The sequence below is a fragment of the Hypanus sabinus genome, chromosome 2 (genome assembly GCF_030144855.1).
Source record: "Hypanus sabinus isolate sHypSab1 chromosome 2, sHypSab1.hap1, whole genome shotgun sequence".
Classification (NCBI taxonomy): Eukaryota; Metazoa; Chordata; class Chondrichthyes; order Myliobatiformes; family Dasyatidae; genus Hypanus; species Hypanus sabinus.
This window is the reverse complement of record NC_082707.1, coordinates 155,339,252-155,363,160: the sequence shown is the minus strand read 5'-3', so window position 1 is coordinate 155,363,160 and position 23,909 is coordinate 155,339,252. Positions and strand designations below refer to the sequence as shown.

Here is a 23,909-nt window from a genome sequence, read left to right as displayed (position 1 = left end):
ATCCCGGTGGCTCAGCATCTTGCTCACCAGGTAATCTTTCCTTGTCCACTTACCTGTGTCCCAGTACCTGTATTACCTTTCCATGCCCTGACTTACCCACTCCCTTTCCAATATTATTCATCTCAGGCTCCTGAATAAGTATGGATAACATCACTCACCTCAACACTGAACTGATTCCACAACTTATGGACTCACTTTCAAGGACTCTACAACTCATCTTCTCAGTATTATTTGTTTATTATTATTTGTTTGTCCTTGTATTTGCACAGTTTGTCTTTTGCACATTTTTATTTGTCATTCTTTCTTTGTGAATAATTTTTCATTTTTTCTATTGTATTTATTTGTTCTGTGAATGCCTGCAAAAAATAAACCTCAGGGTAATATATGGTGACATAAATGTACTTTGATAATAAATTTAGCTTGATAATTTATTTTGAGCTTTGAAATACTTTAATATTAGAAATACAAGTTCCTTTTTGCAATAATTCATTCTGAATTGGTGGAAATTATAAATATATGAAATATCTTTCAGTATTTGCCTCTAATTCTCTCAAGGTAAGTAGGATAAGACACTAATCCCATAACAGTTCAAAACATACCAAGAAAATTATGGAAATAAAGGATGAGTTAAAGGAAAAACCTTAACACTTCAGTTTGGAGTTCAAGTCAGCACCAGCAATGATAATGGTTTGTCACTTTACTGAAGTCACATCTTTAAAAAAGCAGTTCTCATACTAACTTACATCACTGTGTGGTATGGCAGGGATCACCAACATTTTTGCACTGCAGACTGGTTTAATATTGACAATATTCTTGTGGACTGGCCAACGGTGGTGGGGGGTGGGTTGGTGTTAATCGTGACAGGAATATAGGTGATAAGTCAACTATAAGTCACTTATAAGTGGCTAATTCACTCAATTTCATTTCTAAAAGGGTTTATCCAACAAATTTAATATTGAACACACAGCGCATATTTTCTTTGCATGAATATAGTGATAAGTCAATTATAAGTCAATAGCATCATAACATTTTAAGTAACATTTGGATATTAAGCACACAGTGCATATTTTCCTCGTAGGAACGTATAATGGCCTTGGCCAGGTGCGGCTGGTCGTGGGTGGGGTGAGAGGACAAGGTCAGGGCCAGAGCCAGAGGTCCCCGTGTTGGGGCCACAGCGGTTGCAGTCCAGAGAGAGCGACCGACCAAGCGAGGAGTGCGACAGGGCGTGTGCCCACCCCCCTTGTAGGTACTTAGGATCTATCAGCTGCCAAAAGGCTGAAGGGATGACTTTAGGTAGATTGCAGCGAGGTAGTTGCTCTGCTACTTACGAAATCCTGAGCCTGAATTAGGTCGTCTGCGAATATTTTAGCACCGGGTTCCCCACGAACATTCGGTGTGGTAAACAGGTTTATAGGCGGCTCCCATCTGTCCGTGCTCCAGACCAGTAGCGATGGCACTTCTCGCCAGCCACTTACCCGAGGCTAACCAGTGATCCCTGGCGCTAGGGTATCACTGCGTTTAGGCGACTGATGACCTCGTGTGTTCAAGTTCAACAGTGGGTGTGACAGGGATTGAGGAAAGGTGCAGCTAACTCATATAGTTTCGTATTGCCAAATCATATTGTTGCCTCGCAGCCCGGTAGCACATGTTGGGGACCACTGTGGTATGGAAACTGCACTGTGGTGGACAGGAGGGTTCTATAATGGGTAGTTAAAACTGCCCAATACGTCACTTAGCACCAGCCTACCCATCATCAAGGACATGTATACAGAAAGGTGCTTGAAAACGACCAGCAGTATTGTGAAGGATCCCAGCCATTCTGTTCATGGATTGTTTGCCCCACTCCCATCAGGGAAGCAACTACGCAGCATCTATGCCAGGCCCACCAGACTCAAAAATACTAGTTACCCATGCTGTTGGCTGATCAACACTTCCAACCATTAACTCACTCCACCATACCCTCCACTTTTACTACTTTATCATTTACTTATGTACTGTACCCAGCATCACTTTATGTACATATGAAATCAGTCTATGCTGTGTATTTATATTTATTGTGTTCTTTATAATTTTTTTTATGCTGCATCAGATCTGGAGTAACAATCATTTCATTCTCTGCACTTCTGTACTGAACAGTGACAATCAACAATCTTGAATCTTCAACTTTGAAACCATTCGTGTCAATTTTGTTGTTAAAGAGCAGATCAGATCAGCAGAGAATGCCTCTCAAATATCATTTGTAGAATCTACTTTAGAGTGGTACTGTTCTTGCTTGAGGTTCTTAATAAAAGACACAAGCCAAGGTATTTTCTCATTTGAAGTTAAGGGAAGATTTCCAATTTCATACCACCTGTCACATCTTTTAAAGGTAATTGTTTTGATTCAGATGATTGAAATATTTCTAAAATGTAATCGCTGTTGTAGTGTAGCTTACAAGTCGGATTTATTTATTTCTGCTATGTACTTTGAAACATACAGAGAAAGGTGTTGTCTTGTGTTAACAACCAACACAACCTAAGGATGTGCTGGGGACAACTCACAATTATCTTCACACATTCTGGCTCCAATCTCCCCCACAATGTTCAGTAGAGCAACACATGCAACAATAAAAACAAAATAACAACAGAAAAACAAGATGCTTTCCCACCCTGCCATCCACACACTCACACACAGACAGGTCTTCAACCCCAGGGCAGGCTACCTTCTGTCTCTGGCCCTGAAGTCTCAGACTGCAATCCTGTATCACTAATTTTTTTTTCCCCATCTCAGCAGATTCCCTTCTACCCTATTGAGCTTCTTATTTTATTCTATGTAAGTAAGATACATAGTTATTTTCCAATTAACTACCTAGTCTGAAAGTTTTCTAAAATATGTTGCATTCCTCCTTGGTGTGAGTTATAAAGGGAATAGAATGGCATTCTTTCATTGTTGTCAGTTTATTAATTGTTCATCTTTACTTTGAAACTACTATCAAGCAATGTTGCTGAATGGCAACATGTTAAATTAGTTGTTTTTGAGTGAAACAATTCTTGATGAATGACTACTTGTCAGCACCAGACACCAAATTGTGGCAGCCTTCCTTATTAAAAAAAATACCAATTTTCTGATAAAAGACACCTGACTAAACAATACTCAAAGATAGTAAATTATCCTCAAATACCTTAGTGAAGGAAAATATTTCTATGAAAAAAAATTCAAGGTACCTCTTTCAGTTTGGAATCCATATATAAAAATCAATTCCAAAATACTTCTACAGGTATTTCAGTATAGAATACATCTGCAAGATATTATCTATTTAGCATTTTTTTTTCTTTCCCGCCCTGAATCCAGACAAAACTCCTTGGTTGGCAAAGTTAAGAAAAAGTTAACTTGTTACGTTCTTGACCCAGTTTTGCTGTATTATAATAGTGCCAGCTTGATACCTCTAATCAGATGGTGCATAGATAATGTTACTCTTGGATCAATGTGATACAATTACTTACAAAATAGCTAATGATGGGTTTCAGATATTTTAAAAATGAACATTGTAACTAACATACTTTTTAAAAAAAAACTTCCATCAGTTCATTAACAACTTAAGACACATGTTTTGAAAGAATTGGGGTAGGTTTTTTGTAGGAGGATGAAGTTGGATGCAACGTAAAACTGAAGGATGAATGTGAATACCACAAAAAGGTACCAGGCAAAAGCTCTGACAACATTTCTTGAATCTCAAGAAGCCAGTTTATTTTTGAAAACTATTTCTGAGAAGTTAGTGGACAGAGAAGTAAAAACAACTTTAGAACATGGAAACATAGAACATAAGAAAACCTACAGCACAATACAGGCCCTTCGGCCCACAAAGTTGTGCCGAACATGTCCCTACCTTAGAAATTACTAGGCTTACCTATAGCCCTCTATTTTACTAAGCTCCATGTACCTATCTAAAAGTTTCTTAAAAGGCCCTAGTGTATCTGCCTCCACCACTGTTGCTAGCAGCCCATTCCATGCACTCACCACTCTGAGTAAAAAACTTAACCCTGACATCTCCTCTGTACCTACTCCCCAGCACCTTAAACCGGTGTCCTCCTGTGCCAAGCATTTCACCCACTTGGAACAACACTCTTGACTTCAATCATTAGTACTGCTTATATGTGGTAGTAGGTGCAGATATCTTCCAGTAGATGGCACAATTCTGTATTTGTTTATTTGCTAACTACAATCCTAAGGAAATTGTTCCTTAAAGGTTATTAATATTTTCTAATACCTGAGCCTTCAAAAGTTAAGAATATGATCTTGATGGGAAAAGTAGGGATAATTGCCCTTCTTTCTCTTGCCATGCTACCAGCTATAGAAAGCAATTTGTAAGTACGCATAATGTCGCAATTACGTGTTTTGGCTCCCTTTAAGAAGTAATACTCTGCCTAATTGTTATAAATTAATTCACCTCTGTCTGCATGTATGAATATGTTGACAAATTTGTATAGCATAATGCAACATATGCAGACCCTGCACAGCAAATATATTTTATCAACATGGTTGATGAGAGTATTGCCACTAGGAAATCCATTATGTCATAATTGCAAAAGAAAATAATAATTTTAATCCTTTGGTCCAAAGATCCTTGGTTAATTTAATATCAATAGGGAAGAAAAATAATTTCAAATTTTTAAAAGATATTACTGAATATCCTCTCCTTTATATTGCTATGTAATTTCTTGTACCACCTTTGGATGTTTTGCACTGCACAAAATATTAAAGTAGTTAGTGTTTCTTGGAAAGTGTGAACTTAAAAGTGATATTCTGTCATTCTAATTAATCTTTTCCTTGTACATATAATTGGCAGTCATATTAGAGGTCTATTAACATCAATAAAATCTTACACATGTTTCAATGGTTTTAGGGCATTTTATGATTCTGAGGTTCAGTGATTGGTATGTACATCCTACAAAAGGCAATAAGTAGAGGTTCATTATTTTGAGTCAAGGTATCTATACCATACATGATTACGATAAGACAGAATCTTGGTTGAACAGTTAATCAGAAGGATAGCAACTGTGTCAGAGAGAATCTAGTTTGTTGGTTAATGTAAGAAATACTGTTTTAAAATGACATTTTCTCTCTATATATTATTGAATTAGACAATTATTTATTCACTGATGTAATTGTTGCAGACCTACACTTGACTGTCAGAGCTTAGTGTAGGTTTAAATCCATAATTAGATATGAAAGTGAAACTAACAGAGACAAGCTTTTCATAGTTGGGCAAAGTGGTGCAGCTGGTAGAGCAGCTGCCACACAGTGCTGGAAACTCAATCCTAACCTCTGTGTGGATTTTACATGTTCTCTTTGTGACTTCCAGAGAAGGGAACCTGGGTTCCCTCTTGGTAAATCATAGAATTGTACATTACATTTTGATCAACCTTATTCATATCGCCATGATGCTAATCTGTATTAGGAGGGGCAAAGAGGGATGCAGGCTTATCTAAGTACCTGTCCAAATGTGTTTTGAACATTGTAATTATGTTTGCCTCTACCATCACCTTAGGCAGTTTGTTCCATTAAACAGCACACTTTGTGGAAAACTCATTGTTCAGACCTTTAAATCTCTATCCTCTTACCTTAAACATGTTGTGCCTTTTTTAGTTCCAGACTCCCCAGCTTTGGGGAAAATAATTCTGACTGTCCATTCTATCTATGTCATTCATAACTCTATGAACTATTATTAGGTCACCCCTTTACATTCCAGAAAAAATAGACTTAACCTATCCAATCTCATTACTACGGTGCTCTATTCCAGGCAACATCCTGTTGTATCTCTTCTGCAGTGTCTCTGTAACATGCTTCCTGTATTGTGGTAGCCAGAACTGTCCAAATGTAGTCTAACTAATGATTTGTTCATCTGTGACATGACATCCCAACTTAATTCCTCAGCCTCTGAAAGCAAGCATTCATCACTCTTTCAGTGAGCTATGGATTTGCACCCCAAAGTCCCATGCACATGCTGCTAACTTCTCTGCTATTTACTCTATATGTCCTACTATTATTTGACTTAAATTACCTCACGTTTGTATAATTTCCATCTGTCACCATTCCGCCCAAGTTCACAGCTGATCCATGCCCTGCTCTATCCTTGAACAACCTTCTTCACTAGCTATAGAACCAGTTTCCTTTTGAGTCCCAACGATATGCAGGTTGGTAGAACACTGTAAATTGTACCTAGTTTGTAGGTGTGTGGTATAATTGGGGGAGAATAAATTGGTTTAATATGGAATTAATGAAAATGGTGCATGAATTTGGTGGGTCAAAGGGCCTGTTTCTCTCACCATCTCTCAGTAATTGTTTAATGCATTCCTGCAATATGGGCAATACCTGCAAGTCCAAACTTGATCATTATTCCTAATTATCTTAAGAAGATTCTGGTGAGCTCTCTTCTTAATATGTTGTAGTCCTCATGATGACGATACTTCCATGTTTAATAGGGAGTTCAAGCAGTGATAAAAGAACAGTAATATAATACCAAGCTAGTCTAGCATGACTTGATTAGGAAGTCACAAGGCATTCTTGCTGCCCTTAATCTTTGAGACAGTAGAATTGTTATTGATGCCAAAACAAATTACTATGCTGCATTTTGTAAATAGTACACTATAGTGCACTGTGCTTAAGGGAACAATTGTTTAATGTTATCCTCTTTACTTGGGCCGTGTGAAATGGGGAAAAAATAAGGTTTTGGGGAGTTGAGAGGAGAATCAGTTACCACAAGTGACCTAATTCTTGACCTGGCTCTGATTTATCAGTTTAAAGTTTTTGAATTAAACTGTTTTGTTTTCTTTTTATTGTGTTATTTTCATAATATTTTGTGTCATCTGGGAAACAATGGGCACTTACGCAAGTACCTTATGACAAAACAAACCACACTTCATATACATTCCCAAATGAATGTTTTGTTATTCATATCAAATCTTAGTGATACATTGTGACATTAGAGGTTATGGACAAAAAGTATTTTAATTCCACATTTTGGCCATAGGACCTCTTTTAACTTAGTTCTACAGGTACATGATTCCCTGGATCATGTGAAGTCATAGGTAGACAGGATGGTGAAGAAGGCTTTTGGTATGCTATCCTTCATGACAGGCATTGAGTATAAAAGTTGGGAGGCCACATTGTGGTTGTACACGATTCTGCTGAGGCTCCACTTGGAGTATTGTGTTCAGTTTTTTGTTGCCCTGCTATAGTTCCTACAGAAACATTTAGATATTAATCTAGAAGCAGTACAGAAAATATTTACAATTACATTGACAGGACTTGAAGGACTGAGTTATAGAGAGATGTTGGACATGTTAGGACTTTATTCGTTGGAGCATAGGAGACTGAGGTGATTTTATCGAGGTGTGTAAAAGCATGAGGGTCATGAGTAGGGTGAATGCTCTCAGGTTTTTCTCCTGGGCTGGGAAATTAAGAACTAGAAGGCACAGGTTTAAGGTGAGAAAATAAAGATTTAATAGGAAATTGAGTAAACTGGTTTTTCACAACATTTTTATGCACTGATTCCATAACCTACATATCACTTTTAAGGACTCTTTACAATGCATGTTCTCAGTATTACTTTTATTTGCACAGTTTGTCTTTGGTTGTTTCACATTGGTTGTTTGCCTATCTTCGTCTGTTATGTACAGTTTTTTGTAAAATTCTATTTATTTTTTCCTGTAAATGCCTACAAGGTACAATATAAATTTGTCTTGAATTTTGAACAAAACATGGTCTGTGTGTGGAATGAACTGCTGGAGAAAGTAGCTGAAGCAGATACAATAACAACTTTTAAAAGACAGTTTCAATTTTCTGTTATCTAAGTTTTTATTATTGTGTAGTGTGTGTATGTGTGTACAATTAAAAGAAATATAGAGAGAGGACTCAAATTTTATTTTAAATTAAGACTATTAAAATTGAAGTGAAAATCATTTCAAGTAAAAATTGATAGAAGCATTATTTTCCAACACTGGTTATGACACAGGCTGTTTTTAAATAGAGGAGAATATTGAGGCTTAAGTTCTATAAACTTCAAATGAAAAGGAATCTACTAACCTTAGTGCTAATAAAAATGAAAATACGTATTTAGGTTGCTCCTTCAATCAATGAGTAGTAATTTTCACAATATTTTAAAGATTGCATTCATGGTTAATGAAAGCAATTTGAATTTTAATCCATTTATCAGTAGATTGTTAATCATAGTGATACCCAGAAGAAACTGAGGCCAGGCAGACGGTTCAGGTTAAATATTATTAGATGCATTAATTGGATTAGACCAAAATGTGCGAGGATGTAATGGATGAAGAAGGATGAGGCTGGGGGAGATATTGGGGATGAAAATGCATTCATGATAGAGGAAGCATGTTTATTTGGGTTAGACATGTATTAAATCTGCTCTGTGGGAATAGTTTGTTATTGGAATTCTACTTAGTAAGGGAAGTACTAATAGTAATACAGATGCTCTCAATGAATGGGGTTGTAATTTGTTCACCATTTATATATTTACTAATATGTGTTACTTTAATATCTTACACTGGACTGCTGCAACCAAGCAATAAATTTCACGAAATATGTCAGTGATAATTGACATGATGATGGGGGTCATTAAGGCTGAGGTGGAGATTGTTGTTTTGTTTTATTGATTTGAATCTGTTTCTTTTGCCGAAGTTCAATTCTGGGACTTATTATATATGGACCTGTTTCTCATAAATCTTCTATAGGCCCACTGGTTCATTTTTTTCAGCTTTACCCTTTTTATCTTGTTTAATATATTTTGTTTCATGTTAACCAGAGGTATGATATTGGGCAGTATTTTGCTATCCCTGCACTGCCACCTATAGATGAAATTAAATTAGGCATGCCTATCCCTTTTTAAAATTCTGGTTTGTTGTTGATTAAACAATTATTTTGGAAAGCTTTCATCCTCTTCAGAGTAAGTATCTATGTTTTAGAAGCATAGTGTTACCCTTAGCTGAAATGGTGGTGTTTAGGTAACGTGAGTGACAGCAGGGAGTTTTGCTTTCAACTGTGCATTATATTTTGTTCAAGGAAAGCAACAGTCCTATGTGTGTCCAGCTTTTCTGTAATGACATATGTTTTTAAAATGATATGTAAAACAGTATCATTTGTGATTCTTTTAATATTCACTTTTTACTAATGGGGTTATGTTCTATTGACTTAGCATGAAAAGCTAAAACCGATTGCTGAAGTAAAATTAAAGTGTGTATGTCATTTTATTTTTGATTTCAAATTAATGTGCTTAGCACTGGTAATTTAAACAAACCTTCATGGTTTTGTTTTCCACATGGAGTAGCTCCAGCACCATGACCTAGATTTACAGAGTAGACAATTATTTGTTTACTTCAGCAAATAGTGCAGGTAACTGCAACTTTGTTTTTCTTTGTTCCATTGCAGGAAATAGGAATTTTTTGGAAGACATTCTAAATAATCAGGAAACTCCAACAAGTGAGATGCATGCTGTAGAGAGGTCCAGTGTTGCCATGACGACTGCCGGCAGATATCCAGAAAGGTCCAGGTAAAAAAAAATCACTGTTAGCTTCATGTTCTTAGCAATGTTTTTTCCATAATAGGAATTAACTGAGTATATATACTCCAGCTGCAAAGCCATAGACTCTTTGGCTTTGAGGCTTTCTAATGCTAAATATGTGTGGTGCAAATACCTAATGAAAGTGAACTCAATTATTTTTTTGCTTCTCAAACCGAGATAGGAGACTAGATTACAAGGCCATTCTGATATCCTGTTTCTATGGTTACCGTAACGGCATTTATCAGTTCCTTATGAGAGAAGGCAAAGCAAATCTGTATGCACGTGGCAAGGTTCCAGCATTTCAATTGAAAAAGCACTTTGAACTGCTGCCAAGTTTATAAGAAGCATAGCTGTCAAGCCTGCTTAATGCTGGCAGTTTGTACTTGGCAAGCTTTCATTTCCCATCATTCTTCATTTGGCTATTCTCCATGTATTTAGCGGAAGCTAAAAATTAACCCATGAAGTTGATTGCACAAACTGAGGTTTTTAATTTCCATTGCTATTTAGTGCAGTTTAAATTATGGTAAGAAACACAAGGTCAAAATAAAATAAATAAATTTTCAGTTTCTGTTGGCTGATACATTTCAAATTTTCCAAAATAGATGTTTCAATAGTGATGTAGATTGTTTTTCTGTTTGCATACTGTTTTACAATGAGTGCAACAAGGAGATGAGCATTGTTTCTCTTAAATGTTTATAATTTTTTGTAAATTGGACAGTCCACAGTTTCTAGAAACATAATAGATTCATTATGGGGGCGCGGTGGGGAGTGCAGAAAGAGTTATTTAAAAAATATGGTGGCATTTCAACTGGATTAGATAATCCCGTTCTGCTACTTACCAGTTTCTGGTATAAGTGGATTCAAAATTGTTACTCTGGCAGCTGGAAGGAGCTCAGGAAAATTATGCTTGGCACAGAATGTAAAGAAAGGCTTCTATAAAACCAAGTGCATTATCTGCAGGATGTTGGTGCTGCACCATGAGAGAGTTGTTCATTGTTTTTTCCTTTTTCACCAAGGCAAAGTATATTCAGTAATCCTGAATATTTTTATGATCTGCTCATTGAATGGTGATTATTTTCATCCACTGTTTTAAATTATGAAATGTTTCTTCATCCATGGCCGTGTATGTATGGAATTCAATATACACATTGATTTTAAATACTTGAATCTCCAGTGAAAAGTGTATGTTTAAAACAGGTTACTTTATTATAAAGACATCAGACATCAAAGACATCAGTCACCATAATATTATTTTGCGATTTAGTTTATTCATTGACTTGTAATTGGGAAATATAATTTTCACATTTTCATATACAGAAAGAATATTGAGTTGAACCAAGGAATGATTTGGTATAAGAAATGGCCATTATGTTTAGTAACTGTGAGCAGCATTGTGGTTTTAATTTATTTTCATTCAAATATGTAATTTCTTTTTGAAAGTTCTCTTGAATAAGTTATCATCACTCTTTTGAGGCATGTATTCCAAATCCATCCTTGTTGCATAAAATATATATTTTTGTAATGTTGCATCTAAGCGAGGTAAATCTGTCGTTTCTTTTTAGTGTCTTTTTAATCGTGAGCAGTTTCTTCTTATTTATTCTAACAGAATTATTTTAAAAATATGCATAAAATCTCTTAACATCTTTTTAAGGAGTACACACTCCCAAGTTTTTCCTGTATTACTCAAATCCTTCATTCCTGCTCTGAATGTAGTAAATATCTTCTACATCTTCTCCAAGATGTCGATACACTTCAGTAAGTAGAGTCTAACTGTACACTAATAATTTGGCAAAGTCTAACATGAAGTTTTACTAGTACTACTTTCACTATATGCTTCTAATTGTCAAGCCAAAAGTTTTATATTTTAATGATCTTCTCAACTTAAAATGCCACCAGCAAAGATTTTTTCTGAATAAAATGTCTCTGAAGCCTCCTTAAAGACAGTAACATATGATTTACAGTCTTTCTGATTCTGCTACCAAAAATGTATTGCTTTACTTTCTGATGTTAAATTTAATTGGCCATGTGCCTGTCAGTTTCATTTGTCTATCTATATCTACCTGAAGTCCATTACTATGCTTTCCATTTTTCAGTACTTTTCTAACTTACAAATTACTTGCAAGTTTGGCATGGTGCCTTGCAAGTCCAAGTTCAGGTCATTAACATACATCAATAAAAACAATGATTCTTATGCCCATCTCTGAGTTACCAGTGAACTATCTCCATACTGAAGCAACTATTCAGCCCAGTGCTTTGCTTTCTGATCCTTTAATCCTATAGATTTTCTTTCATTAAATCACTCTTGAAGGTGTATATTAAAAAATCAACCACATCCCCTCAACAACTCTAAAATATTTCAATCAAATGCAGTTTGAATGCAACAAATATGCTAATTTCCATCAATACATTTGTAATTTTTACAGGTATCAATTTTTTTTGTCTCAAGGTTGATCTTTTATTCATCATATACTATTTCATCTCTTTAATTTTGTCATATACATTGACTAATAATGTACTCTTCATGTTTATCTACAACATGTATTCTTAAGACACTTGTTTTACCTATAGGCTTACCTTATTTTCAGTTATGAGTGTTCAGGTTTTACTTTTTCCTTCCCTTTTCTTGTAAACATTATAAAATTACAATAGTTTTTGATTTCTTTATTAGTAATTTGTCTTTGCAGAAATTGAAAGTTATTGGTTCTTTATTTACTAGGAATAAGTAGTACAAATAATTTTATTATCTTTGCAGCATAATGAATTGCTTTGATTTGAAGGTTTATGCAATGGAAAAGCAAATGCTACTCAAAGTAAAGCCAGGTGATTTCATTGTGTGTAGTCTGTAGTACAAATTAAACACACTCAGTTTCCAGGCAATTTGTGTTTTAAACATTGGTATTTTCATTTTTTGTATGTAGATGTATTTATTCTTTAAATTCTATTGGGAAGGCTTGTATGTGTATTTAGGTATTTAATATTACAGGAAATGAATTTATTTAAGTGTCCTTTTATTTTGGGAACCTACATTCAAACCCAACCATACTGATGAGGAAATAAAACCAGAAAGTGATGAAAACACTTGGAGATCAAGCAACACCTATGGAGAGCAAAGCATACTTTAGAACTTAGCACATAGAACAGCACATCACAGCAAAAGCCCTTTAGCCCATGATGTTCTGCTGACCTTGTAACCTACTCCAAGATCAACCTAACCTTTCCTTTCCACAAAGCCCTCCATTTTAATTTCGTTCATGTCCTATCTAAGAGTCTCTTAAATATCCCTAATGTGTAAAGTGAAGGACACGTTAGTTGCAGTGAGGTTGGTGGAGGGATGAATAAAACAAAGAAAATATTCTGATATGGTAAGGCCTGGGTTACCATGGTGAGAAACTGGTTGATAGATTAATAAAGACAGATAGAGATCAAGAACAGAAACAAAGAGGCATGTAAAAGCAACAACATGCAGGGCTGAGAAAATGCCCACCAGGTCAGGTTGTGTTGATGAAGGGAGAAATCTTAGATTGTTGATCTAATGCAGACCTGCTCACTTACCGTGCAGAATTGCCTGATGTTGCTCTATTCAGTACTGAGACAAGATGCAACATGGGTCTTGTTATAATAGTGCTGGAAGCCACAGATGAAGAATTGAACTGACAAATGATGACAAAATTAGAAAAAAATACAAATTCACTTCTTGCACACACAGTCTACGGTTAAGCTGGGATGTGCATCATTAAAAGTGCCCATTATTCAATATTAATACATCCATGCTAACAAGGACACCTACGATTGGAAGTAGAAATTTGCACTGATACTGAGTACTCTTATGCTGCTGTTAATGCATATTGTTGTAGCCGAGCAAAGGTGATTTTTAAAAATACATTTAATCCATACTGTAATATAAAAGTGGGCACAATGTTGTTCCTTAGTATTGAAAACAACAAAAATGTTCAACTCCGGAATCATGAATATTCATGGCTGCACTTAAAATCATGCCAGGCATAGGAAGTTTATTGATAATAGTATGTTGCCTCACTCCCTAGATTTATCTCAAAAGTTTTAGTGTAATGTGCATATTATATATTTTAGGAGTACTCGAGTTGATTATGGCTGCTTAGAGTCATTGTGTGCAAAGAACCAAAGAATGTTGTGCATGTATAAATGTATATTTAATATTTGCTTTGTATAAAATCCAGCGTGCGAGTATGAAATAGCTTGTACCAGCATCAACATTGTGACTCACTGGATCTTTGTTCTATTTTTATTCAGCTATCCAACATCAAAATTCATTTAGGGAGGGCATTAAACTCAAATTCTTTCTGATAATAGCTGATCATTTAGATTGCAAAATTTTAATGATCCATATAGCTAATATGTCCAACAACACTCTCCTGGAGCTGCTGTCTTTCCCAGTTTTTCTGCTATTGCTGTTGTTAACATACACTATATGGTTTTGTCATACTGTACTCCTGTAGAACCATACTCATTATCATTATCATGTTTATCATTATGAAAGCCCCTCAAATAATTGTTCATCTAGCACTTTTCCACTCACCAGGATGCATGACAAAATTTTATCCTGGCTCTTTTTGTGTTCCTCACGGGTATGGAGGGAGATAATATCTGTATGTTTCTCTCCCTTCCCCCTCCCTCTCCTTCATGCAGGATTGTTGTTTTATGATCTTGCCCCTCACTGTTGGATGTGTTTAAGTCTTGCAAGTGTGACCGTCAAGATTCAAGGTGACCTGTTGGGGTTTAATTGAATAATAGAGCCATAGTGTTCTTGATCAATATGGAGTGCTCAGCTGCTCACTCGCATGATCTATTTTATTTTCATCATCAACAATATTTGCAAAACACTTTCTCATCCTGTAGGGAATGTTTGAATCCAAAATAAAATATTATCTCTGGGAAATGTTTGTTTTTTTATATAGATCTGAGTACTAACCTGCTGGTTATATTAAATAAAGTAGAACATCTCTGATTCAGTGTTAAGAGTTCAATACTAATGTACTGTATCAGGCTATGGAAACCTCTTGAACAGTGATGTATCACTGGCATGTGATCTTTCTTAATTCTGTGAGAATTTTAAATATTCATCTTTCATATTTCAGCTTTAATACAAGTTTGCTTTATTCAGCAGCTTAGAGAATCATTGTCTACAAAAAACAAGAGTAGAAAAAAAAATTTATATGGCTAATATTTTGAGTAAAATCCAGTGTCTGAGTATAAAATAGATTGTACTAGATTCAACCTACTGACTCATTGGATGTCTGTTCTATTTTTATTCAGCTACCCAATAATCAAAATTACATTGTGGCAAGAATACTGGTGTGCAATTAAGCATAAAGTTGGAATTTACCATAGTCCTATAAAAGGTTCACTCTTATAGACCTTGTTGAGAGATTCCAGACTCAAACATATGAAGGGGTGAAGTTGCCTAATTGGGCACTAAACATACAAACATATGTTAGATTATATCCATTTAAATTAAGGTAAGTTTTAAGATGTCATATCATTATTAATGCCAATTAACACCTGTGATATTGAAGGTCCGAGTCTCATTCCTACTGACTGTCAAATCATTGTTCATTTTTGATTTTACTCAACTATGTTGATTTATCTTTATACATATATTGGGCCGAAGCAACCCCACATCCATTCCTTGCTGCATTTAAATTTATTATTCACATGTTTTTATTTCTTCATGGTCTAACCACATTTCACTGAAACTTTCCCCAGTCCCAACATCATGAGTTCGTCTGAATGCAAAACAGAGAGACAACTATAGGAAGAGTTTTTTTTTTAAATGCTCTTTATCCTTGAGCAACTACACAGTGAATGAGTTAACTGCTGTAATGCTGTGGTATGCCTTGGCCATGTGAGTGGAAGGTGTTCAAGGAGAAAATCAATACCATTTCAGTATGTTAAATTTACTTAAGTTCATTTTGAACTACGAGGTCTGCTTTCTCTATCTGACATTCTCTAACATTTCCTTCAATAAAATATGATGCCTAATAGTCTTAGGCACATATATCTATATCTAGGGACTTTTGCACAATACTATATTTGTCAATGTGGGATGGAAAGTGGAAGCAAAGGGCGTTGGGAATGGCAAGGGTGGTTCATGCGGGAAGGGTGCGGGACAGGTGACAGAGAAAGTACCAGGAGTTTTTTGGGGGGGAATGGCATGGTACAGACACACCCAGCCTGGAGACACTGGGTAAGGTCATATGATACCAAACAATAGTTTATTAATCATTACAGAATGTCTCTCTGGTGCTTCCCCTTTTCCCAACCATGATTTCCCTTCCCACAGGCCACAACAGAGACCAATATCAGAATCAGGATCATCATCACTCACATGTCACAATTTTTATACATGCACACTTTAATTTGCTTCTTTTGACCCTGATCAACAGAACAGTCTCGTTCGTGTCAAAGTGAAAACAAATTTCTACAAATGGGTTTAAATTTACTCACCCCCTTCAAGTCAGTATCTAGTAGATGCACCTTTGGCAGCAATTACAGCTTTGAGTCTGAGTGGATAGGTCTCAACAGCTTTGCACATCTGGACACTGATATTTCTGCATTCTTCTTTACAAAACTGCTCAAGCTCTGTCGTATTGCATGGGAATTATGCGTGAACATCCTTTTTCAAGTCCAGCCACAAATTCTCGGTTGTATTGAGGTCTGGACTCAGTCTTGGCCACTCTAGGACATTAACTTTGCTGTTTTTAAGCCATTCCTGTGTAGCTTTGGCCTTATGCTTGGGGTCATTGTCTTGCTGGAAAGCAAATCTTCTCCCTAGTCACAGTTCTCTTGCAGACTGAATCAGATTTTCCTCCAGGTTTCCCTGTATTTTGCTGTATTCATTTTATCTTCCATATTCACAAGCCTTCCAGGGCCTGTTGCAGTGAAGCATCCTCACAGCGTGATGCAGCCACCACCATGCTTCATGGTAGGGATGTTTTTGATGTGCAGTGTTTGGCTTATGCTGAACATAGCATTTAGTCTGATGGCCAAAAAACTCAATTTTGGTTTCATCAGACCATAGAATCTTCTTCCAGTTGACTTCAGAGTTTCCCACATGTCTTCTGGTAGACTCTAGCCGAGATTTAATGAGTTTTTTTTCAACAGTGGCTTTAAGCCACAGTTGTTGTATGCACAGTATCTCCCATCTCAGCCACTGAAGCTTGTAACTCCTTCAGAGTCATCATAGGTCTCTTGGTGGCCTCCCTCACTAATTCCCTTCTTGCACGGTCACTCAGATTTTGAGGACGGCCTGCTCTAGGCAGATTTATATTTCCATTTCTTGATGATTGACTTGACCATCACCAAGGGATATTTAGTGACTTGATATTTTTCTTACTTCCATCTCCTGATTTGTGCATTTCAATAACCTTTTTGCAGAGTTGCTTGGATTGTTCTTTTTTTCTTCATGGTGTAGTTTTTGCCAGGATACTGATTCACCAGCAGTTGGATCCTCCAGATTCAGCTGTATTTTTACTACAGTCAATTGAAGCACCTTTATTGCAGATAGGTAATCTCCATTTAACTAATTATGTAACTTCTAAAACCAATTAACTGCTCCAGTAATGATTTGGTGTGTCATATCAAAGGGGGGAGAGGGGTGAATACTTATGCAATCAATTATTTCGTGTTTTATATTTGTAATTAATTTAGATCACTTTGTAGAGATCTGTTTTCACTTTGACCCGAAAGAGTCTTTTTCTGTTGATCAATGTCAAAAAATGTGAAATTAAATCCATTGTGGTTCAATGTTGTAAAACAATAAACCATGAAAAATTCCGGGTGGGGGGGGGGTGAATACTTTTTATAGGCACTGTATATATGTATTCCTAAGACTTTTGCATAATAATATATCTATGCAAAGTAATGTACTAAAATATTTATTTGTAAATTGCCCAGTAAAAGAAAATTACATACCTTGGAACAGAAATCCTCCCTTTGTGGATTGATAGACAGTATATATCTGTATAACTATTCATATTCTCTATAATGTTATATGCAATGTGGATAGCATATTAATGTTAGAAACACTACAACTTTAAAGAGGTTGGCACTATCTTGAATACCTTTCGTAAGGAAGAATTACTTGTACAAATTGTTTATTCAAAAATGTAGTGTAGCATTGAGCAAGGAGACGGCTGATTTAACTTAATATCTTCTGAGATCAGTGAAAAGCTATTGGTATTGCTACTTGTCATTCTAATTGATTGTACTTTCTTTTATCTCTGAGCCAATGGATAATTGCTGTTACATTAAATAGACAAATTCTAGATAGATACAGAGTACAAAAATTAAACCATATTCACAGGAGTTTGTTTTAATTTGCTACAATAGGTATACCCATCATATATTGAAGATTCAAGAAGATTCTAAGGACATTTATTATCAAAGTATATATGCAGTATACATTTTGAGATACCCCACAAAAAGCTGAGTAAAAATAAGTGATTTCTCTACTTCAAGTTAGGAACTGTGAAGTATTTGAAGGTATTACCAATCGTCTTGAACATTACAATGAAATTTAAAATTTGAAGGATGCAATCAATGTATGAAGGCAGTCCATTGCCTGCAATAGGTGTCTGCACTAATTCAGTTAATTTACAATCTTTCAAAAGAACATGGCTGCATGTTGGTTGTTTGTCAGATCTGACAATGACAGTGGAAAAACTGTTGCACTTGGACAGTTCCACTCTCTCACCTCTGAGCTCTGGGTTGTGTGATGTAAGTAGTCGTCTTCCTTGGTTGCAGAGGATTACCATGACTTCTCCGTGCCTTATCATGGCTTTCACTCTCCACGAGGTATTGCAGAATCGCCTTTTTGGCTGTTGGATCTCACTATTGATCTCATCTGCCTAGTCTGCTGGAGCTGACTTCACATACTAGGACAGGCATGTCCCTATTTCATTGGGGTACCCTCACCTGGTTTAGCCTGCCTGTCAAAGCAGTGTATCAGGGTGTGGCCACTGTTGCATGCAAACAGCTACTTAAGAGTCACAGGTGAGCAATGAGTGTCCAGTGGAGTCCAAAGGTGAGTGAGCTGCCCCAGAATGGACACAGCAACACAACAATTCCCTTTACCAGAGTTGCTACCCCTCCCTAGACACCCCAGACATGGCAGTGTACAATGGATTAATTTCTCCGTCGATAACTATTAGGAATTCATGCACATTTTTATAGTACAGTAGTAGCATTGGTAGAGTTCTCATGTGTTCTGTATTTCATTTAAGTACATAATTCGCGACTCGATGTTTCCTAGTGAACCAGAATCCATAGTATATTCTTTCTACATGAATAGTGACCATGCAGCTGCATTTACCAACTTGTAATTATTTTGATTTAGTGACTTAAAAGGAATCTGCAAACACATAGATTTTAGTAATGACTATCATAGATTGTGGAGTATACAACAGAGAGCACTACTGGGCTCCATATAATGAAGGGAGTCCAGCATTGGCCTCTGTACACTCTCTACATAATAAGTCTATGGGAATTGTGCATGACCAGGCCAGACTAACATTTAACACTCCATCTTTTATCGTTCTTTAACTTTCGTCAGTTGTTTAATTATTTGATTGTGAAACTGTCCCTTTAAATATGTAGAGTACCACGTACAAAATGCTGGAGGAACTCAGCAGGTCAGGCAACATCCATGGAAAGGAACAAACAGTTGACGTTTTGGACTAAGACCCTTCATCAGATCCTTACATATGTATTCTTTAAACATGTTACTGATTTATGCCCTCTTCCTCTTGGATATTTTTGCATAAAAATTTGTAGACTGTCACAGACCAAAACACGTGGCTGCGGCATTGGCTGCTGTGATGGAACTGTGCTGTGATTTTAATTTTCAACTTGACATGTAAAGTTTTCAAAAATGGTAGAAATTAATTTATTTGGTGAAGTAGATAGCAGGTAATTGAATCATAGAGTTATACAAACTGAAACAAGCCATTTGGTCCATCTGGTCGAAGCCAATCAAGATACCCCATCCTAGCTAGTCCTATTTGCCAGCATTTGGTCCATAACCATCTAAATCTTTCCAATCAATGTATTCATCCAACTGGCTCAACCATTCCTCTGATAGTTGTTCTACATAGACAGTGTCCATCCTGTAATACTAAAAAAATGTTCCTCTCACCTTAATGCCTGTTAGTTCTCGATTCCCCAGTTCTCGGAAAAAGACAAGATGTCATTCACCTTATCTGTGCCCCTTATGATTTTATATACCACCATAAGATTACCTCTTTAAGAGTTTTGGAGTTGGGACATTATATTGCTGTTGTGGTCTCACTTGGACTACTGTGCACAGTTTTACTCACTCTGTTCTTGGAAGGATGTGATTAAACAGAAAAGAATGCAAAAATATTTATTAAAATTGCAGGGGATTGGAAACCAGAGTGCCGGAACAGAGGTTGTAAGGTTATAAGACCTCACCAAGTTAGGAATCAAAAGGCTGAGCATGGTGCAATTAATATCTGGAGCTGCATATATTTCAATGCAAGAAGAATCATAGAAAAGGCAGATGAGCTCAGGGCATGGATCAACACCTGGAAGTATTATGTTTTAGCCATTAGCAAGACTTGGTTGAAGGAGGGGCAGGAGTGGCAGATCAATATTCTGGGGTTCTGTTGCTTTAGAAGTGACAGAGTGGGAGGGATTAAAGGAGGACGGGTGACGTTACTAGTCAGGGAAATTGTCACAGCAGTGCTCTGTCAGGGCAGACTGGAGAACTCGTCTAGTGAGGCATTGTGGGTGGAACTGAGAAATAAAAAAGGTATGACTACAATAATGGGGCTCTATTACAGACCGCCTAACAATCCAAGGGATTTAGTGGATTTAGGTGAGCATGACATCAGTAGTAGGAAAGTTATTGAAAGTTATTCTAAGGAACTGGATAAATAAGTACTTGGATAGACATAGACTGATTAATGATAGTCAGCATGGTAGGTCATGTCTAATCAATCTTATAGAGCTTGCCGAGAAAGTTACTAGGAAAATTGATGAAGACAAAGCAGTGGATGTTGTCTACATGGACTTTAGCAAGGCATTTGACAAGGTCCCGCACGAGAGGTTGGTTAAGAAGGTTCAGTCACTCGGTTTCAAGATGAGGTAGTAAATTGGATTAGACGTTCACCTTGTGCGAGAAGACAGAAAGAGGTAGTAGAGGGTTTCTTCTCTGATTGGAGGCCTGTGACTAGTGGTTTGCTGCCGGGATCGGTGCTGCTCTGTTGTTATTTGTCATCGATGATCTGGATGATAGTGTAGTTAACGGGATTGGCAAATATGCAGATGACACAAGATTGTAGGTGTAGTGGACAGTGAGGAAAACTACCATGGCTTGCAAAGGGATCTGGATTGGCTGGAAAAATGGACTGAAAAATGGCAAAATGGAAAGGGGGTATAGTGGTATCAATGTACCACGTAGGTACATGGATGGCAGTGGTATGGAGGGATATGTGTATGCTGATGGGAGTAGGTAGTTTAAATGCTTTGGCATGGAGTAGATGGGTTGAAGGTCCTGTTTCTGTGCTGTACTTCCCTATGACTCTGAGGATGTTTCCAGTACTTGAATAGCCTGCGTTATAGTGAGAGGATAGCCAAGTCAAGTCAAGTCAAGTCACTTTTTATTGTCATTTTGACCATAACTGCTGGTACAGTACACAGTAAAAATGAGACAGCGTTTTTCAGGACCTTGGTACTACATGAAACAGTACAAAAATTACACTGAACTACGTGAAAACAACACAGAGAAAAAAGAAACTACACTAGACTACAGACCTACCCAGGACTGCATAAAGTGCACAAAACAGTGCAGGCATTACAATAAATAATAGACAAGACAATAGGCACATAGAGGGCAGTAAGTTGGTGTCAGTCCAATCTCTGGGTATTGAGGAGTCTGATAGCTTGGGGGAAGAAACTGTTACATAGTTTGGTCATGAGAGCCCAAATGCTCCAGTGCCTTTTCCCAGATGGCAGGAGGGAAAAGAGTTTGTATGAGGGGTGCATGGGGTTCTTCATAATGCCATTTGCCTTGCAGATGCAGCGTGTAGTGTAAATGTCTGTAATGGCGGGAAGAGAGACCCCGATGATCTTCTCAGCTTACCTCATTATCTGCTGCATGACGAACCTCATGAACCTCATGAACCTCATGACGAACCTCTCGATACACTTCATGATGATGGATGTGAGTGCAATGGGATGGTAGTCATTGAGGCAGGACAGCTGAAGACTTCTCCAGCACGGGGATGATGGTGGCAGCCTTGAAGCACGTTGGAATGGTGGCGTTGCTCAGGGAGATGTTGAAGCTGTCATCTGCTAGCTGGTCTGCACATCCTCTGAGCACTCTACCAGGAATATTGTCTGGTCCAGCAGCCTTCCATGGGTTGACCCTGTACAGGGTTCTTCTCACATCAGCCACGGTGAGACACAGCACCTGGTCATTTGGAGCATTGGAGAAGATATAATAACCTTCCATACAGTGACCTTAATAGAAGCTTGTATAATCATGAGAGCACAGGTGAGATGGATGGCAGCAGTCTTCCTGCATGGTAGGGGAACCCAAAACTATGGGACATACACTCAGTGGGTACTTTATAGGTTAGTCCTGTACCCAAGTGTATGTTCGCGGTCTTCTGCTGCTGTAGCCCATCCACGTGCATTCAGAAATACTGTTCTGCACACCACATTGTAACGTGGTTATTTGAATGATTGTTGCCTTTCTGTCAGCTTGAATTGGTCTTGCCATTCTCCTCTGACCTCTCTCATTAACAAGGTATTTTCACCCACAGAAACGCCACTCACTGGATGCTTTTTTCTTTTTTTTACACTATTCTCTGTAAATCTAGTGATTATTTTACATAAAAGTGCCAGGAGAATAGCAGTTTTTGAGATACTCAAACTGCCCCATCTGCACAAACAATCATTTACCCTCAGGTTACTTAGATCACATTTTTCCATATTCTGATGTATGGTCTGAAGAGCAACTGACCACGTCTGCATTTTATGCATTGAGTTGCTGCCACATGATTGGCTGATTAGATATTTGCATGAATGAGCAGGTGTTCCTAATAAATTGGCATTTGAGTGTAGATTAACGATGAAAGGGGAAAGATAGCAACTTGAGGGACCAAATTTTTCGCAAAAACTTCTGAGTATATGAAACAGTCTATCAGACAAAGTGATTGAAACAGGTACGATAGTATAATAGGCTATATCAGCACCCTGTACAACCACACCATAAGCCCCATACTCAATGCCCTGACTTATGAAGGCCAGTGTGCCAAAGGTCTTCTTCACCACCCTGTCTACCTGTGACCCTACATCTGGGGAACCATATATTTGTACTCCAAAGGTCCTCTGTTCCACAACACTCCCATGACCCTGTCATGCACTGTAAAATTCCTACTTGGGTTTGATTTTCCAAAATGTAATGCCTCACATCATCTGATTTGCCATTCCTTGGCCCAGATATTCATCTGATCAAGATCCCCTGGTAATTTTTGTTAACCTTCTTCATTCTCCGCTATACCACCTATTGTAGTGTCATCTGCAAATTTGATAACTATGCTTTACATATTCCAATCCAAATTTTGATAAAGATGATGAGCCTAGCAATGACCCTGAGACACAATTCTACTCATGGGCATCCAGTCAGAAATACAGCTTTCCACCATTCTGCTTTCTGCCATCCAGACAGTATCCAATTAGCCAGCTCTCACTGGAGCAGGTAGTAATAAGTGGTTGCATTAAGATGGTCTAATTTGTTTTGTGCTGTAGTTTCAGTCATGGAAAACTTCTTTCAGGGTTTGTATCCAATTTCTTGGGTTTGATCCTTTTGTTATTAGAGAGCTGTATGAATCCATATTGTAATTGATCAAAATAAGCTTGGATTTTGCTGGCAGTTAAGAAGAGAAGCACACATGAGTTTCTGACTTCTGAGGCCATGCACTGCAGTGTGGAAATATAAAGCATATCGGCAGGCAAATGCCAGCCCATTGTATCTCCTGATATGAAAGTGGAATTGACACAGAGTTTAATGTGAATCCTGACTGTATTGAGCTGCAGGACTAGAAACCCTTGTCATCAGACCCTCAACCTAAAACTAATCATGTCTGGCATTTCTAACACTGCTCTACTAGTCACCTACCTGGATGGAAAAAGTATGTGGTTTGTTTCTTTTTTATTTTAATCATTAATTCTAATTTCCATTATTTAAACTGCATTGAAAACAAACTTAATCTTAACAATCTTAATGCTGCTCTTGCAGGATGTGGGAGGGCAGGGAGACCTGCAGAGTCCCTGATGATAACTACGAGAA

The 23,909-nt window shown here is 37.2% G+C and overlaps 1 protein-coding gene across 2 annotated transcripts in view; it reads left to right on the top strand.

The window, feature by feature from the left end:
* Nucleotides 1-23,909, top strand: part of kiaa0586 (KIAA0586 ortholog) — a 524,067-nt gene that overhangs the window by 84,852 nt on the left and 415,306 nt on the right. For both annotated transcript variants that reach the window (XM_059957145.1, XM_059957155.1), the window contains one exon: nucleotides 9,424-9,544. In XM_059957145.1, the coding sequence (XP_059813128.1) occupies nucleotides 9,424-9,544 (121 nt within the window). The remainder of the gene's footprint in view (nucleotides 1-9,423; nucleotides 9,545-23,909) is intronic.